The 19,004-nt window shown below is 36.5% G+C and overlaps 3 protein-coding genes across 6 annotated transcripts in view; all 3 read right to left on the reverse strand.

The window, feature by feature from the left end:
• baiap2a (BAR/IMD domain containing adaptor protein 2a) overlaps positions 1–2,029 on the reverse strand; it is a 53,764-nt gene extending 51,735 nt beyond the window's left edge. The window contains exon 1 of one of the 3 annotated variants that reach the window (XM_008329522.3): positions 1,745–2,026. In XM_008329522.3, the coding sequence (XP_008327744.1) occupies positions 1,745–1,816 (72 nt within the window). In that variant the 5' untranslated portion in view covers positions 1,817–2,026. Of the gene's footprint in view, positions 1–1,744 lie in introns of all 3 variants that reach the window. The other 2 variants (XM_008329521.3, XM_017040591.2) reach the window with 2 other exon arrangements.
• Positions 2,030–4,000: 1,971 nt separating this feature from the next.
• Positions 4,001–8,045, reverse strand: LOC103392792 (charged multivesicular body protein 6-like). The gene is made up of 7 exons (XM_008329520.3): positions 7,824–8,045; positions 7,126–7,235; positions 6,700–6,787; positions 6,341–6,427; positions 5,847–5,912; positions 5,454–5,534; positions 4,001–4,535 (listed from the first exon to the last, which is right to left on the reverse strand). Exons 1-7 carry the CDS (start codon positions 7,887–7,889, stop codon positions 4,422–4,424), a joined length of 612 nt encoding a protein of 203 aa, XP_008327742.1. The 5' UTR covers positions 7,890–8,045; the 3' UTR covers positions 4,001–4,421.
• Positions 8,046–8,899: 854 nt separating this feature from the next.
• Positions 8,900–19,004, reverse strand: part of LOC103392791 (protein tweety homolog 2-like) — a 28,366-nt gene continuing 18,261 nt past the window's right edge. The window contains exons 6-14 of one of the 2 annotated variants that reach the window (XM_025064760.1): positions 18,574–18,646; positions 14,652–14,721; positions 14,497–14,552; positions 13,164–13,256; positions 12,946–13,038; positions 11,919–12,061; positions 11,714–11,791; positions 11,448–11,526; positions 8,900–9,920 (exon numbers count right to left, since the gene is read on the reverse strand). In XM_025064760.1, the coding sequence (XP_024920528.1) occupies positions 9,840–9,920; positions 11,448–11,526; positions 11,714–11,791; positions 11,919–12,061; positions 12,946–13,038; positions 13,164–13,256; positions 14,497–14,552; positions 14,652–14,721; positions 18,574–18,646 (766 nt within the window). In that variant the 3' untranslated portion in view covers positions 8,900–9,839. Of the gene's footprint in view, positions 9,921–11,447; positions 11,527–11,605; positions 11,792–11,918; positions 12,062–12,945; positions 13,039–13,163; positions 13,257–14,496; positions 14,553–14,651; positions 14,722–18,573; positions 18,647–19,004 lie in introns of both variants that reach the window. The other variant, XM_008329519.3, reaches the window with a different exon arrangement.

A 19,004-nucleotide genomic window follows, 5' to 3' on the forward strand; every position in this document is an offset into this window, starting at 1 on the left:
GAGAATAAAAATAAGCATCTGCCCCCTGTCCATTCTTGGCCTCTCACTCAGAGCCGGCTCAAAGGCTCAAAGCACAAAACAGTTACAGAGAAGTAACTTTAAAAGTAATAACACGAGTCAATAATGTAGAGAATTGTGTTGAAGGAGGCTACAGGGAGCAGACAGTGATAAGAGAAAATGGAGATTAATGTTAAATGTGTGTTTGTTTTACTGCAGCAACTGCAGCGGCAGGAATTAAGTGTTTCTGGAACTGTTTTCCACCACAGCATAAGTACCAGGGACTGGAGGCCACTAAGACCAAATATGGACATTTTCACTGCAGAACCTAACACTACAAACATAGAACTGGTACAGGTATTGTGCAGATTGTCACCACAGAAACCAGGAGCAATACATTGAACTATGCATTCTGCTGCAAAAACACAAGGTACTGTGTTGGTGGTGGTACTCTTCCAGGAAGTTGGATTTTCAAAATTAGTACCAGGAAATACAAATAGCACTACAGACTAGCTACAGTATGTGTAGCAACATATATTTGTCAACCACTTTACAGTAGCAACAGAATCTACCAATAGAATCTAGGTGGACTTTCACCTTTGTAATTAGTACTAGGTTTGGTGCCAGGAACTGCAAGCTGAAAACTACAGTTTATACTGTTCCTACCAGGAACAATGTGCTTTTCCACCACAGGGGACAAACTCAGAAACTAGTTACAACACTCAGGCTAGGCCTCTGCATTGCTAAAATAGTACCTGGAATTAGGAACAGTACAGGAGGACATGAAGGTACCCAACCCAGGATACAGAAAAATGGGGCGGGTTCTAGCCTATTTGGTCAACGACTGAATGACTAATTGTAAAAAAAAAAAAAAAATTACTGAATGACGTCTTCACTGCAAGAGGATGGATTTCTGAGGCGTTACAAAAGTCAATAGTGGAACTGCAGTATCAAAAGGGGCATTTTTGGTAGCCTGGTAAAAAAAAAAACTAATTAACTATCAATTTAATTGTACTTTCAAACAAAGCTGCTTCTTTGACGTGACTTTTTTATTTTTTTGCATTTTTAATGTTTTGGTTGATCTTTACAAGTAATGAGCAACATAATACTTCAGTCATTATAAGGCCATTTGCCCTAATTTTTCTCACCCAGTCTTTCCAGATAAACAAGCAAACAAACAAGCATTCTAATTAAAATAAACCAAGGGGGAATAGAGATCCAAGCAAAGGTCTTTGTCATTTTTTTTTTCCAGACTGAAACATTGCGGGTAAAATGTGCGCCTTCTCTGTATATTTATTCAGCAGCAAAGGTAGAACAGGTTTGGATGTTGAAATGCCTAAGGGGCAAATGTTTACTCGTTGAAACAGATAAGCCCAACCTTCGCTGCCAGTCAAACACTGACTTCTGGAATGCAATGTGTTCCGATTTCAGACTATGTAAGGAAAGGCCCACAGCACTATCAGTGCACTCGAGTGGATTATAGGAATACAATATAGATAGACTGACTGGGTTGTGTGAAGCGTTTCTGTTCATTGGGGGTTGGAAGACACAGATCTGAGTCAATCACCCACTGATTAAGGAGCTCAACCAACTCCCTCTGCATTTAGGTTATGAAGGAAAAAAAGGAAGAAGCAATGGTTTTGTTTAATGCTTTTAAAAAGACTGACTCCATTCTGCGTTTTTATATATATCTGGATCCCCATCCTTGCATGCATTAGTAAAACTTTATTCCTGAGTTTAATCTTACCTTGTAGACATTTTCGGTCAAGCGGTGAACCTCGTCGGTGCGAGACATCGTGAGATCTTCAGCCAAGACCATAAACCTTGTTTTGTTTCCCTTCAGACCTTGTATCCGTGTAAAGGAAAGGGACTGGTGAAGACGCAAACCGAGACGGACGAAAGTACGGGTGAGGCGATGCCCCCCTGACAGCGCGACACGATGCTGCGCTCCTGAAAACCGTGCTTCAACTAAACCGTGAAGCAAACACACCTTCCTTTCCCTCAGCACAGCTGACAGAGCGCTGGTGCCTTCATGGACGCGCTGTGAGCTGGGAAATATTAGACAAGCTACGCTGAAGTTTACAAGATTGAGAGAAACAATTACTGAACTCAGATATTTTAACTGTATGTTGCTGTTTACTAAGGTATAATAACTAATACAAAAGACAGTGTATAAATTGCTAAATGCAACAACTGTAAAACGGTTGGTGTATTCCATTTTTCTAACAACCAGATCCGGTTATGTAAAACTACCCATCTGCTTTGTTTGTTTCGTTTTGCATGTTGCACGAAAATGTTTTGAAACATTTTGGAAAGTAAAGTAATGCCTGGAATGGCATTACTTTACATTCTCTGCATAATATCACGACGTTTACGTTTTATTAACACATAAAAAAGAGGGTAAAACGTTATTTTAATTTGCAGTTTGGTTTTTCATCTCATGGGAAAAACCAAAGGAAGTTTTTTGTAAAAAAAAAAAAAAAAACTAAGTTAGAAACCATGGCTAATGTTCCTTTGAACATTACAAACCTAACCCCAATGCAAGCAAACAATATTTTCGTCATAAAAATGCTAAAATGCATCATTACTGTGGCTACAATTATGCTACAATTAAGTGGCTAAGTCATGCAATTGTTGAAGAAAACACCCAGAGATGTTACTGCTGTTTGTTTTTAAAGTATCGATACAAATTACCAAACAATACACTTTTTTGGCCTAAGGGTATAGCATTTAAAAGCACAATAGCCTTTTTTGGCCAATGAAGAAAAATACAATTATACAAGAGATATGTCGAAAGTCAACCAAGTAGTTAAAATACTGCTTAATTCTACAAGAACATAACTTAGAATGAGCCCAGTTGCCATTTTAAGTCCCACAAAACATGTATTTTTATTTTTGAAATTTCGCTTATGTCTCCTTGTCTAAAATAATATGAAGATTTCTTTTCCCAAAATATATCTAAACAAGCAATATTCCAAAACATGCATATTCTTGGATGGAAAACATATAAAATATATGTATATATAACGCACTATATGTACGTATGTGTGCAAACTTACAGAAATAATTGTGTTTCCCATTATTTGTTTCTCCATATAACAACTTTTCGTTGAGAATTTGCCAGTGATGTAAATACTGTGATCCTTGATTTTGGAGTAACTCGTGAATACATTGTAGTCTTACTGTTATCTAAAGGTGTATTCTGAACACAGCATGGTGTACAGCTATCAGCCACGTGTACTGTGTACAGCCACACCATATGGGATGTTGCTTTTTCTCCCAGGCTACAATTAATGTTTTTATTGAACATGCCAATTAGAGTGTAAGTGCCCACTTAGTGTGGGATTGTAAATACTCCACTGGCTTCTTTGTGTAAACATCACCCACAAAACCGGCAACATGAGCTTCTACCATCAATAACACGCACTTCACGAGCGTGAATAGAGACACCTGTTCTGTCGCGGTGAGGCGAACAAAGTTTGGAAGAGAGTGCCACCCTTTGGTTATCGAAAAGAACTGCAGGGACATAAGACGGATGTCAATTTTTGTAGGTGCAGATTCAATTAAAGAAACGACTAGGTTGGTTCGGGGCTATCTGTTTGTTCTGAAATAATTGAGATTTAAGTGTTATTTAATTTTAATAAATTATAAAACTTTTTGAAACATTAAACAAATGTGTTTGTTAAATACATTGCGTGAAAAAAGTAACAATATAATATAATCCGGAAACAAATATTGTGTTGTGTTAGATCAGGTTGGATCAATGAATATGTAAAAGTAAGCGAGTTTGACAAATTGATGAACAATTTTGACAAACTTTAATATATATATATATATATATATATATATTTAAAAATATACTAACACTAGCACTGAATACGCACAGTAAACAATAAATTTGAATTGCTACAAGTTAAAACAAGCTAACTGGCTTCAAGCAATAGCTAAAAGCCAGCCATGGAATAATTAAAAAATGTTTAAATTGAAATGCAAATTGAATAAAAAAATTCAACTTCTAACATCTTCTAACTAATGATTCGCCATAAGTATCTAGAAAAAGTCCCAGACTGTACATGTCAAGTTCTACTTCCTGTTTTTATTGCTTTATGTTGAGAGTTTCCTTATTCTGACTCAAATGATACTAAAAACAGGGAAGAAAAACAATGACAACAATGTTTTTTTTTAATATGACAAAATGCTAAATTTAACACAAACCAGATTTAGAAAGTAACCTCATCATACAGGCGTGATTCAACTAGAACAGTGAGAAAATGACTTGTCTGGCTCAGCTGAGTCAGAAACAGTTAAATAAAGCCAGGATTAAAATAAAAATATAAAAGATCATTTTAAATAAATAGCATCGCAAAGATTTTCATAGGTCACACAATTTAAACTCAGAATTGTGTGCATTCTTCATGTTGATGTTAGGCTTCCAGCAACTCTCTTCCTGGCTTCTTTTCAGATTTACCTGCTGCAGCTGCTTCTGGGACTTCTGGTACTGGCTCCACAGGAACCTCTGGAAGTGAGATCTCTTCTCCCTGAGCGAGGCCACAGTAAACGGTTGAGAAGTTGAGACATGAAAGGTCTAGATTTACACCATCATCCCATGATGTTCAGTTGAACCTTCACTGCTCCTGTAATAACTTTGTTTTCATAAAGCTGTAAATAAGCTCCTATACTTTTACTTCCTTGTAATTCTCTGCTACATTGACGATTTTTCAACTTCAGCCCATCTGAAGGTTTCCATTCTGTTTCATATCTGGGAAAGTGATTTTTGAAGCTGCTGACCTTCCACAAAGACCACCTCTGATCAGCAGTCTTTGAACTGTACAGGGTAAAAACTTGATTTTATACTGATTAAGCTGCCAGACGCTGAGACAGGCTGTCCTTCAAAGAAATGCAAACTTTTTCTACAGTCTTTTGCCTTTACTGTAAATTATTTCTTGTCCTTGGCTTTGACTTTCAAAAAAACAACCAAAACTATTTAAACCAATTTTTGAGAGAGTTTTTTTAACCCAGTACATGCAAAACATATCAATAAAGAACCTTTTTCCGGTTTGTACCCTTTTTTAATTCTGCTAAAAACATTAATCAGTAATAATTTCCATAATTTTGAAACACTCCGTGGTTCTTTTGTTGTAACAGGGAGTCAAAACCCAAATCATAATTTGAGATTGTGTGTGTCATCTGGAATAATAATGATAAAAACCTGCAGGGGGTTTAATTATTTGTATTATGACTCATCCAGAACCATATTCACAAGCTGCCACAGTTTGAGACGACACTGTGGCACATTACAGAACTGTTGCCACACTGAGGGCATCTGCAGAGTTTGTTCACAACTCAAATTAAACAACTAAAAGTATGTGTCTGTCTACGCAGTAGAAATGTGCAACAGAAAAAGTACCTGAACACACCACAGCTACCTATGACAATGTACTGTCTCTAACACTCACCTGAGTGATGGCGTCCAGTTCTGCTAACACAGCGTCCTCGTCCTCCTGCGTCATGACTCCAGCCAGCATTTCATCTATTTGCTGCAGGAGTGGGAAAATTAGCTCATACACAGTATGTATGTACTACCACACTGGATAAAGTATGACATGTCTAATACTGCAAAATCCAAAAACATGTTTCACCACCACAATCTATACTCTTCAATGCCATTCTGCCCTTGTCTTTTCAGAGACTCCTGCTGTGCATTTCATTTGAGATGTATTTAAAACTGACAACAAACCTGTAAATTCACCAAAATTAGTCTGCAGTTCACTTTCATTCTGGTCATTCAAGTCATTTCTGGACTATAAGAAAGTGAAAGTAAAAAGTCCTACAGCTTCGTGATTTTTTACCCTTTGATATTCAATGGCCTCCTGTGTCTCGTCCAGGATTCTTTCCACGTCCTCCACTGACATCAGCTGTCACCACCAGGAAAAGACGAGACGCATATTAAATCCAAAGAAAAGTGATGTTGATGGAAAATGTTTCGTAGACATTCTAAGGACGGGAATCTTAACGCAGTTTGTTACTGTATAAAAATCAAGAGCAGCAGTCGAACCACATCACCCAATAAAAATCATTATTCATCAAAACATTCTCCTGAGGATCACATGGCTACACCATTCTATAAATAAAATACTGAATAATTGAGATGATGAATGATAAAAGTATTTTCTTCATTTTGTGATTACTATTATTGCCTTTTTGATCTTTTCTAAAAGTATTTTCTTCATTTTGTGATTATCCTTGCCTTTTTGATCTTTTTTCAATCCCAGAACATAAGGAGAAATAAGGAGAAAAACCCTCATGTTTAATGAAAAGAGAAGAAACATGGGAACATGGTTACCTTGTGCATACTCTTCAGACAGTCATTTCCAACCTTTAGTCCTTCGATGACTTTTATCTCAATTTGCACAAATTCAATCTCTTGAACCTGTTAAAACACAATACTGAAGGTTTAAACAGTAAAATCTTTAAAGTGATGGCCTAAATATAAAACAATGTTAAAATCAGGGTATGGAGTGAATAACAATGTATTTAAATGCCCTACTTTCCAGTCGAAACAGTAACATAGAGCGGAAATATCACATTATTGTCTGGGTAACATCTTAAAGTCTACATCGGAGCTTGTTATTCAACAGACTGAGTGTGAAACTATAGAGAAACCATCAGTCTGTTACTGTAGAATAATCTCTCCAAACTCACCATTCGCTCCAGGTTTGAAATCTGATTTTCAGTCTTCTCTAGTAGCTGATCCTGGTATCGCTTCTTCTTGAGTAGCAGCAATGCTTTTCTGCAAGATTACAACAAAATATCAATGAATCCGGTGAAGATACAGAGAAGAGAATACAAACTTTACGTTACCGAGAGATGATGCTGTTTAACAGCAACATCATTTTTAGCAAATATATGCTTCCCAAGAAACTACATTTACTTTTTCCCCCTATTAGTCAACTGCACAGGTATGAGGTGCTACATATTCAGGACACGTGTGTTAAAATTAACTAGTAAAGAAGATGAAATTTGATATTTATGTATATTGTATGATCCTTTAAATTAAAAATAAATACATTACAAACGGTCTACCAATGGTTTCAACACATAGATAACATGTCTGTGTTCAATACTCACTCTTTCTTGCCATCTTTCAACAACTGCTTGGCCAAAAGTCTTTCTTTCTCCAGTTGTGAGGTGATTTTCTTTTGGTGCTGCTTCAGTTTATCTCTCTGCTGCTTTAGTTGCTGAAAGAAAATCATATATATAAACAATATATATACACACAAAACAAATTTACCTTGGTAATATGGATTGAAAAAACAAACAAACAATTGTTTTATTAGAGTATTATATTATTATTGCAGTTGATGTTATTATTTTGTTCATCATAAACATGAATCAGCTTAAAATAATTGTAAGAATAATAGTGTTAGTAATGATAAATCGTCAACGACAAGAGATTAAACATGATTTATTATTGATTAGTATTTGTATTTTCTGATGAGGTAAGAACAATCAAAGATTTACGTCCGTTAATTAATGTTTGCAATTATTAAATTCATAATCTTATATATATATATATATACGTATAAGAAAATGCCATTTTATGTTTTAGAACATTTATGTATGTAGCACCTGCTGATGTGTCTACGCTAGGTCTAGGACGAATGAGTTTCATTTTATTTTATGTATTTTTCTCTCATCCCAATCACAACTGTCCCCTGCTTCAGTCATACAGTACAGCTCATTGAACTCTCCATGCTCAACACTCACACTCTTACTACGGTGAATGAATTGGGGTTAATCTGCTGCTAATGCCGTTATCAGCTCACCAAAATGGCTTTGTCTTGTTCCGTTACACGAGAAGGTTGAGTCTTCCTCCCGAATACGTTTCCCATTATTTAGGCACATCATCGCCTTTTCCTCCTTTGCAAAGATAAAAATAATCTTTTTTCACTGAGTACAAAACCACGATAGTCAGCATCCACGAACGGCCAGTAGTTAGCCGAAGAAGCGTAAATGAATAGATGTAAACAATGAATGACCGTGTTTACTACGGCGAGTGACAGAGGACAGTAAGCACGTGTTTCGCCTTTTTGGAGTTTTAATTTCCGCTGATTATTTATCGAACTAAATAATTTATTATTATTGTTGTTGTTATTGTTGTTGTTGTTGTTGTTATTATTATTATTATTATTGTTATTATTATTATTATTATTGCTATTATTATTATTATTATTATTATTGTTATTATTATTATTATTATTGTTATTATTATTATTATTATTGTTATTATTATTATTATTATTGCTATTATTATTATTATTATTATTATTATTATTGTTATTATTATTATTATTATTATTATTGTTATTATTATTATTATTATTATTATTATGTTTACAGATGTTGAACATTACCTTTCAAGGTCGTATGATGTAGTAAAATGCTAACAAAATTACTACACATCATCTGAAACTTTACCTTTTTTCAGAATGCACAAAGAAAATAAAGCACGTTCAAGAAAGTAAACAGTTTGATGTTAAAAGGTATTGAACAAAGCTTTTGCTCACTTTGTTGACATTAAATTAAGCCGGAGGGAATGAACTGCTAACCTACAACAGCAAAGTTCTGGTCTGATGGTTTAAAAATGAGCTGCAGATGAAGAAATGTTCACAGTTTATAACAACTGGTGACCTTTTCCCCACATTCCCAAATCATTTCAAAATGTCGTTTGAATCATTGTATTCACTTTAAAAAGTCATTTTACACCCACTGAACACCTCGTTCTCGACCTCTGCAGGTGTTATTGTCTCACGTTGTGTTTCTATAATGTCACCATGTTGCAGTGATGAAGAAATCAATAATAAAGAAATGTTTTTATAACCAGAAGTAAAATCAAACAAGTGTGTGTTATCTCTTTTGTTGGCAGTAAATGGCAAAAAGACAAGGTTTCCATTTAGCATTTTATGAGGAACTGTCCGACATTGAACAACAACATAAAGCAGTGTTGTCCAACAGCAGTGTCAACAGCAATTTATTTAAAGCTAACTGCAACAAGTGGCCTTAAAACAGCACATATTTACACCCACATTGTTTTATCTTTCTTTTCACTGATCATTTCTCATAGTTTGGCCATAAAAGCTGAGATTATATTACATTCTATTATTTCTCTTCAACGTGCAGATGGAGCACAGTCTTTAAATGCAGCTTAAACAGGCAGGTCAAATATTACAAACCATCATTGTATTAAGCACCAATGAATCACAACTGTGGAGGTTATATAACTGGGAGAAAAAAGAAAAAAGAAACAGATAGAACATGAACAGAACAACTTGGTTATAGTATTTGGACTGAATGTAAGATCTTACACAATGGCCTTAAATAAACTGGAACACATTAACCCCAAACAGAAGGGGATTTCCAAAACATGAATATCCACACTGGCCGGTATGACTGTTTGTCATATTCCAGTCATGTGTCTCAGTTAAAAATACTCAGTGTTTGGATCACATTCATGCAGGCACTAGAATTGTACAGCTGAAAAGATAAACGATCTGGTTTTCAGTTTAAATTTGTTTTGGTCTTTCACAGCTTTTTGGCTTAAAAATGCTTTTATTTTGGTGAGAATTCTGCACATCATAACAACAACAAAACAACAAAATCAACAATTCTAGTATCGAGCTACACCTTTATACAGCTTTTCAGTTCAGAACACTGGTTATCTCCTCGTGTGTCCATCCTGTGTTGATGACTTTGACTTGCACAGCAACATGAAGAAAACTTCAGTTTTCTTGTGGTTTCGTCCAGTGTTTTTCAGGAACACCAATGATGCAGTGGGCTGCGGACTACACTTGGAAGTCAGTCCCAAAGTGCCTGATCTGGGACTCAGTCATGGATAGATACGTAGTCCTCATACTGGGTGTATACTGTTTGGGAAATAATAGAAAAAAATAATAGAAAAAATACAGTTTAGCAGATATGCATTTTATAGTATTATGTCATATAACGTATACTACTGTATATTTGGAAGTAAGCAAGTGTGTCAGACTGAAGCCCAAATCCAGTCCATCAAGTAATTTCGAGTCCAGAAACCACCTTTATTGTTTTGGCCTGAATATTGATATTATATAAATATATTATATTTTATTATATTACAAATATATTCCTATATTAATTCAAGTGAATATGCAGGATATTTCACTCAAATGTCCTGATGTGAAAATTAAGGTCACCTCACATCACCTTCTTTAGGCTTAGAAATAAATAGATAATGACATCCTCCTATAACGATCGGTTGTGGCCTTTATATTCACTGTGAAACAAAGGTGAAGGTTGTTAATCACACAGTGGAAACAGTGCACCCCCCTGAAAGGAAGTGATTATAACGTAAACACTTTGCAAATAAAGCCTGGTTAGAAAGCAGGACACGGATTTACATTAGTACAAAAAAAGACATAGATGGAGGTTAAACACAAAAAACACAGTTTGTGTCAAATGAATAAAGGTTATAAGTTATATAATATGCCTGCATATTCCTTGTGTAAATTAAAACAGTATTGCTGCAGTGTTGCACATTCGCAGTAAATATTCACCAAGCCTCTCTTAGAAAAGAACACTGTCTCACAGAGCTGATGTGAAATTTTAAACAATGGTCCACATTCTACTGCTGTCTCCCTTCCACTGAAAGGCTGATTCAAGTCTGAGGTGAGCCGTTCAGGTTTGCAATCATTCACTGAGTCAGCCATGCAGGCAGAAAATCGAATGGAAAAGAAAGTTTTCATTGAATGGGACTCTAAAGGTGGATTTAGAAAGTGTTATCTGTTATTCACTGAATCATCGGCTCTGCTTACTCACCACGGGATTACTGATTATGAGCTCGTACAGATTTTGCTGATGAGAGATTGAGCAGAGAGCAAAGCTGGGACTTTAATAAGACCATAAAAGAATGGTTACATGAATGCATCTGCCTTTTTCATCACCTCATGTTGCACAGCATGAAATCAGCACCAGAAATAATGCAAAAAAAAAAAAAATGTATGTATGTATGTAATACAGGAGCTGTATTACTGTTGTGTATTAAAAATACATATTTATCTGTATAGTTTACAGTTTAATAGTGTATTTAAATATTATATAACAATTCACTAATTTTTTCTGTGAGAAGGCATTATATTTTATCTGCACCGGCTTGGAATCCTGGTTTCAACATTAATGAAAGAAAAATGTCCTTTTTTATAGATACGTTTCCAAACGTAGCCAGCAGAGGGCAGACTCACGCTACAAACAAACAAACAAAGACATTTCAAAACCGGGCACCACATTGCCATTCCGGTCATGGTGCTTCTGTAAAGCCGCTGAGTTAGTAATGCAGCAGTATTGTTTGCAGAACTGTTATAGTCATTCAGGCAGCGACGTCACATTAGGAGCATGATTAGCCCCACTGAGTCACTGACCGAAGGGGGCGGGGATCCTCTCCCTATCAGTGGGACGTTCTCATATCGTGGGTTCCCTCCAAACAGCATGGACTGGTTCCTGTGCAGAGAGGGAGAGAATGGTGGTAAGATATTAAACACCCAGCTGCCAACACGTCATCACCACAGCTACAGCTTACATGTATTCAGGGGCTGGCAGTGTGTTAGTAGCAGCCTGTGCAGGTGGTTGAAGGTTGGACTGGCTGCTGAGGCTGCTGGTAAAACTACAGAAACTGTGGATGTTGGACCTTCTGGGGTTGTACGACGTCCTGCGGGCCTGTGGGTTGAAGGGGTCCTCCTCATCTATGTCGTCGTACTCCTTCTCCCTGTGAGCAGATGGTGGTGGGAGCACATATCACAGAGGGGCAGCAGAGAGAGGGCATGGGTTAAAAACCATGCAGGAGCACGGTGGGGGCACATTGTGACAGCATAATACAGTTTCCGGTTGCTGACCTGCTGCCTACTCGAGTCCACAGTCGAAACGTCGCACAAAGCATAGCCGAGAGTGCACAGGCAGCCAGGAGAGAGAACAGAGAGAGGTAGAGGAGTCCCTCCACCCCGTCGTAGCACAAACCCATCAGGGCGTCCACATAGTCCTGGAGAGAGAGACAGGACAGACATATGGATGCACACACATTGAGCTAAAAAAGGAACCTTAACTGATAAGTAGGTGGAAAAAAAACCTTACTGTTTATATGTTGACCTACATGTTCATCATTATTTCACATTGTATACAGTGCAATTTAAATAACAATAACACGATATAATTACTAAAGTACATTTTTAATTCATATTTATATTCATTTTAACACATTAAACATACAGTGAGAAGCAAGGTTGGAATATATATGTATATATCAAATTGTCTCATTATATTGGTAAAATATGAAAAATTGGTTAAAAATATGAAAAAAAAACACACAAAAGCAGTAAATTTAGCTTCAGAAAGCTAGCGAAGGTTAAGGCTTAAACAGATGAAGGTCAGAGCAAATAGCTTAATGAGAAGAAGGTTTGAGACGAACATGTAGGAGCCAACTTTGAGGATTAATGAGCAGTAACACCTTACGGTTTTCCTACAAGATAAGACAACTTTAGAAATAGCTAACGAGCTAGCCTGACATATAGTTATAAAATTTCATATTTTCTTAGAAATAATCCGAATAGCTTTTAAAAAACACATTTCAAAGAGCGAAAAATAAAAAAGATAAAAAAATTACTCCTAACTATTTTGGAAATAGTTGTGGGCCAGATTTTCAAACCAGAGTAGGAAAAACTTGAAATAAAAAATAAATATTACCGGGGCCGGAATAAAAGCTTATAATCCAGGGCATGCTGACAAACCTGTCGATGTATACAAACTAGCCTATGAGAATAGCATATCGATAAGTCATAAATAATTCAAGGAGGTTCTCTCTGTGGGTCTAAGCTATGCTACAGCGCAGTGCTGTTAAAACACATCCTTCTTGGACTCTGACCTCACCTTATGTAGCCCACGGCAGTCAAGCAAGGCTGTCAGCTGGTGTACGCTGAACTCAGTGGAGTTCAACAGTCTCTGGATCCCCAAAAGGTCTCTCTGAACAACAAGGAACAAAGACGAAGACAGTGAACCATACACACACAAACAATCTCTCTCCCTCTCAAACACGCACACACCTCACATCACTGTTTGGTTTAATAGTTTGTCATTCAGCATCTTACTTCAGCAGTGGGAAAAATGGGCACGGAGAACTGCAGCAGGCCCTGGATCTGGATTTGCATCGTGGTCAGGGAACGCTGGCAGACTGTCAAAGACTGAGTGGAGGGACACAGACATTTACTGCCAACATAACACATATTGGAAAATCATCAGTGTTTATTTACAAGTCATTTTGTATTACAGTACTCTAAAGGCCTGCAGTGTATATTTGTCTCCAGGCAGATTATACTTTGTTGCTGATTGTATAACTTTACAGTCCTGGCTGTGGGACATTGGGATTACTTTTTTTTTATCTTTAACAATATGTCCCTGTAAATCTGTGGAGAACCTCTGCTATTAAAAGAACAAGAAATTAGCCCTCGCGACCTTTGCACCTACATAATTTTCAATGCAGAGAAGAACAAAGCGCTTCAAAAGCCATGGAAACATTACGATTGAAAGTCCACAGGCGTTAAAATAAAATGCTTTTAGCGCCTCCCTGCTGCCATTATCCAACGCCGGGATTCTCACACTGGACATTTTATTTTCAAGGCAAACTTTTGAATGCAGCCCAATTTGAGACATGACTAATTAACCTTTGGTTTAACACTGGAAGTAAAATGTGGAATGTGCTTTATCGCAGAATGAATCAGTTTGACTTGAAACGTGGCCTTGTGGCTACTTTAGTGTTAGATGAAGTTACACTGACTCATATAATATTACAACATCATCATAGTATAATTATACAAAAGGCCCAAATCTGCAATAAATCACTATAATTCAACATGTTTCAAATTAATATACAGCTTCCTCCCCTGCTGCCTATTAGACACTGACAAACAATTTATTTATTCTTCGTGTTTTGATGTGTCCTCTGTTTTTTTTTAATTATCTCTGCTGAGTGTTATGATTTATTCTGTTTAAGCTCAAGAGAGTAACACACAAAAAAATGAATCCTTGTGCTCTCATACTTGACCAATAAAGCTGATATAAGGAAAGGGAAACATTTAATGTTCATTGATTTTTTTTTATTACATTTATATATGTATATACATATATATCTATATATTAATATATTGGCATATATATGTATATTTTTGTCTATATATAGGCACATATATGGATATACTGTATGTCTCTCTATATATGTATATATATATATATACATAGCTATATATACATGCATATGTATGTAAAGACATTATATCTAGATGGAGGCAAGACGTTGTAAGGTGTTGTCATGTCTTTCCTCTAAATTGAGATTTCTATTAACATATGTATATATAAGACCTAAAGCAACTGATAAGGGCTAAAATGTCTATAAAAGATGACCTGACTTTAATATGCAGTCCATACCTGTTGAAATGGATTCGGCTGGTTGGGGGTGCAGAACAAGTAATAGTGCGCGACATCTAGAAGGAAGCAGAAATATGGGGTGACAGACTAACATTAACATTGTGCTTAGCATTTGGAAAACATGTAGCTGATATTTGAACACGTGGCTGCATTACCTGCAGTTAGGACATCTGTTGTTTGGTTGACAATAAACTTGTCTGGAGCCACGCAGAAATCACTGGCGCCCTTTGGGAGAAACAACAACATGCTGTAATCTGGCAAGGTTTGCAAGACCAAGGAGACAGCTCAATAATTTTGAGGCCGTGAACTGGATCTGATTTCTTCAGCAGCAACGGAGTAAAAGTGAGTTTTGGCAGCTATCAACCGTCACTCAGCAAATGTCTGCTCTTAAGCATTTTTTAATATTGGCATTGAGCTAAGGAGAAAATGAGTCTCTGTAGATTCAAATGTTCAAAGGCAGGCTGCTGACTTCCTCTCATAGATTCTCATTATAGATGCTGACGCTAACTGCAGCCTCACATGTAAACAACATCAAGAAATTGGAATGTGCTTAGAAACGCCGACATTTGACCTTTTGACTGTACGGTATGTCAAGCTTTTCTGACCGTAGCTGAAAGGCGCTAAATATTTTTATGCTCTGGAATTAATGCCATAAGAGTCCCTAATGTGTGAGGATAAGCAATTAGACATACTGAGGGTTAACTGATTAAACTTTAACTTTTCTGAGGCTGCTAATTGTTTCTGAAAAAGAGTTTTAGATATGCAGGACTTCTTACAGCTTCTGGGAAAACTTTTAAAACATGGTAATGCACTGATGACTAATGGTTTTCTATTTTTTCAAAAATAAACTTTTAGTCACACCTTCAACTGTTTCTTATTGAGATTGTGTTGTTTTTTCACTTTAGGTTTTGTATTCTTTCAATTGTGATTTTTAAAATAATACTATATTTTTAAAAAACAAAAACTGTAAGCTACATCTAACACATCTGTGAGTATAGATCTTTACTTAAATGAGAGATTTTGGTGGAACTTTAACCTGTTTGCTAGATGTTAGCTAACTTACAGAACTGAAATGGTGTTATTATTTAGCTTATTATTATTATTCTTTGACCAATGTTTATCTAGTTTTGGTAAAGTTTTAGAACTCTGCGTTCTACTTCAGAAGCTAAGTAAAAAAAAAGAAAAAAAGGATTGATTCATTCAAACATCACCTCTACCAAATGTTGGTGAATTTAAGGATATTATTAGGACACCAAGCACACAAAAAATGCCTCGGAAGCAGAGAGTCCTGGGTTCGATTCCCAGAGGAAACACATGCTTGGCGCTTGCTAGGGGCAGTCTGTTAACAGCATATCTGCTGCTAACACAACAATTTCCCAAATATGGGATCAATAAAGTACAAATATATTTATTTATGAAACACAACTCATATCTGTAGAGTTAATATTTACTCACCAAAGCGACATTAATCTTTCTGTTCACAGCTTTGTATCTCAGCTGCAGTCAAAATGCCTCATGTGAAATTTTACAACAGAAAAAGCCTTAAATCTATCACCGCAACCATCCCATGATGAATAATGAAACAAATGATGCACCAAAGCACAACAAAGTAAACATGGGAATCCTGCAGCAGAGCGGCTCAACAGACCTCCGTGTCATCTTTGTATTCTATAAAAAAACATGTTTCTGCCAATTTACTTTCACATTCTCAACACGCCTTTGACTGTGATCATTTGTTTTTGGCAAACGCTGCGCCGCCACATGTCAGCGCTGCTGCTGGATGTCACCCTTCATCTCTGTCTCATTATAGCAGCAGAAACATTTTATTTATGCTGCGCCTCATCAAACATGTATAAATGTATGAGGATTTTCTAGGACACCAAAATCATATGCATTCCTTTTAAGATGCAGTTTGTGAGTAATGATGTACATATGCAACAAGTTTATTTGTTTGGCTTACTCCACATTTAGACGGTGTTTTTCAACTCCTGGAGTGCTGTGACGAAAAACAGCTGGTTTGCTAATAACTAAGGTAGACATTTTACCACAGCTCATCTATGATGAAAGTTTGGGAAGAAATACTGGTGACTAGGAGGTGAAAGGAGGTGGGGAGTTCACCACTTCAATTTAAAAATAGTTTTTTGTAGCTTTCAATTATTTTAAACAGTGGCTGTTAAAATTCTTCAAATTCCATGATGAATGTATTAGTGCATTTATTAAAATCTATTTTTAGGCCCAGTCAAGTTATATTTTGGGCTATGTTTAACCAATGTGATTTCCAAATCATTTTCAAGCAATTAACAAGCAAAAAATTGTGTTAGTTAGTTCTTAGCAAGTACCAGAACAAATGTGTTACACTGATACCTGCAATACACACAAAACAATTAAGTGTAAGAAAAGTGAATTCAAATAAAACACTATGAGAGTTGGTGTTAGTAGGTCAACTACTATCACATTTGAGTAATTCACCTTGGGTTTAGTCCTTGAAAGCTGTTTGTTCTCCCTCTGTTTTTACTCATTTCAGATTTTCTTTTTTCAGTGTTTTTAAAAAAGATAGAAACCCAGAAGAACAAATAAATATGTTTTCTCACTCAGGGTCAGAGAAAAGAATGCCATAATTTCCTTTTCTCAGCTTTGGTTCAAAGTTCTCAGTTTGCTAACACTGACAGTTTCTTTTTCTTGTGAGAAGTAAACAAAGTTATTTTCATAATTTTTTTCATCAAAAAAATCCATTTAAAGAACCGTCATTTCTGCTATTCTCACCCTGCTGTAGCTATTTCTGTCAAATTACCCTATCAGTATAGCCATTTAAGCTATCTTAACTAGCCATTTTAGCTAGCCTAACTATATTTCCTTTTCAAAATAATTCACCTACTTTAACATTATTACATATAAGCCAAACACCACAGCAGATGTCTGTTTTAAAAAACATCTGACTCTTGCTCTGTTTTATTATTGCCCCTTAAAATGATGCCCAGATGCCACATTTGAATGTGTGGGATTATCCCTTAATGCAAGACTGCTCAAAAAGACGCAATATTTTTATTTTTTTTTTTGCAAAAAGATGGAAGAATTAATGAGAAACAAAGCACAGAAGTACCGGGGAGTGGAGCTGGTGGAGAAGCTGGAGAAAGTAATTAATGTTACAGACAGCCTCGTTTACAATGCTTAGGCTAAAGGTTGAGTAAGCCAAGCCAGGGGACTTATAATCAGCTTTACTGCTTGACTGACCACAGTGAAACTTTTGCTGTAAACTAAGCAAACACCTTTTAAACAGCGGAGACGTCCATGACCACGTCGACAGTAACACTCCCAGGAGTAATTGTTCCAGGCAGAGGCAACAAGACCAAATAAGTGTGGCTAACGGGGGCCAATCCAGAAAGGAGTTCATCTTGGTCTAGTTTTCTCTGGCAATCTGTTTTCACTGGTTAACTCTGGTTTTATCTGTGCAGCGACAGATGAGCTCAGGTGGAGGATGATGAGTGACGGCAGCAGAAACGGCTATTTGGTCTTTAATATATAATGGCACGTGGATGTATAGAAAATCAGTGACATTTAATAAAACTATATGAATGATTAATGTAAAAGATGTATATTCTATGGAATGACAGTATACTTACACACATTTAGTGAAGATGAGTGGTTTCACACTAGGGTCACAGGTGGTGTTCAACATTATGCAGATGATAATTACTTGTACTTGAATGTTGTGAAACGTCTCCATATCATTATCATCAACCAAGTTCCTGGAGACCCCACATGGGGCTGTGGCTCCAAGATTGAAAAACAATGATTTAGAGCATTTTACTGTAAAGGTTTTTACTGTATTGTTTGCACATTGATTCAGTGCAACTTGAATACTGGACCATCCAACTCTGTAGAAGCTTGTAGAAGATTTTTTTTTTTGGGTCGTCTCACATCATGTTTCCCAGGAGTTTACGTATAATGTCTATTGACTTGGGTCGTGAATGTTTGTGAGTTTTAAAATATGGGTCCCCAGAATAAAAGTTTGGGAAACACTGATGTAGAACACTATAAAACCTTAAAATTTACAAAAAAGGCCATTGTTTGTCTCACCACAGCTGCAGCGGTGTCTCCTCCCAGTGAGGCCCAGCTCAGGATCAGAGACAGCGTTACAAAAGCCATGACCCTGGAGCATGACAGCAAATGAGAGAGATAGGAGGTGAGGCGTGTATGACAAGGAGACAGAGACAAAGTAAAGGACAGATGTGGGGAACTAGATAAATCTGTTTGTCTTTGTTCCGCCGATCTTCAACACTCATCCCTCCAGTTAAACCCATTTATTCCTTTTTTTTGGCTTTCACTAGAAAATTGTTCTCTCAACGCCTGGAGACACCAGCTAAAGTGGCGTAACGCTGCGAAGACGATAAATGAAATTAATTATGTTCTGATAAGGGGATAAATTAACACAGTTCTGAGCCTGTGATGAATTCATTTGTTAATTTAACCAAGACAAGGTTGACACCAGAGATCTCTGTTCACGCCAG

The sequence above is a fragment of the Cynoglossus semilaevis genome, chromosome 17 (assembly GCF_000523025.1).
Source record: "Cynoglossus semilaevis isolate Cse_v1.0 chromosome 17, Cse_v1.0, whole genome shotgun sequence".
Lineage (NCBI taxonomy): Eukaryota > Metazoa > Chordata > Actinopteri > Pleuronectiformes > Cynoglossidae > Cynoglossus > Cynoglossus semilaevis.

Bases quoted from the DNA above. Each gene is read 5' to 3' on its own strand.
- LOC103392792 (XM_008329520.3), bottom strand. From the start codon at position 7,889: ATGGGAAACGTATTCGGGAGGAAGACTCAACCTTCTCGTGTAACGGAA. The intron at 6,788-7,125 runs GTGAGTATTGAA...GTAATCTTGCAG, and splicing joins TTGAAAGATGGCAAGAAAGA to AAAAGCATTGCTGCTACTCA. The intron at 5,913-6,340 runs GTAACCATGTTC...TGGTGGTGACAG, and splicing joins GTCTGAAGAGTATGCACAAG to CTGATGTCAGTGGAGGACGT.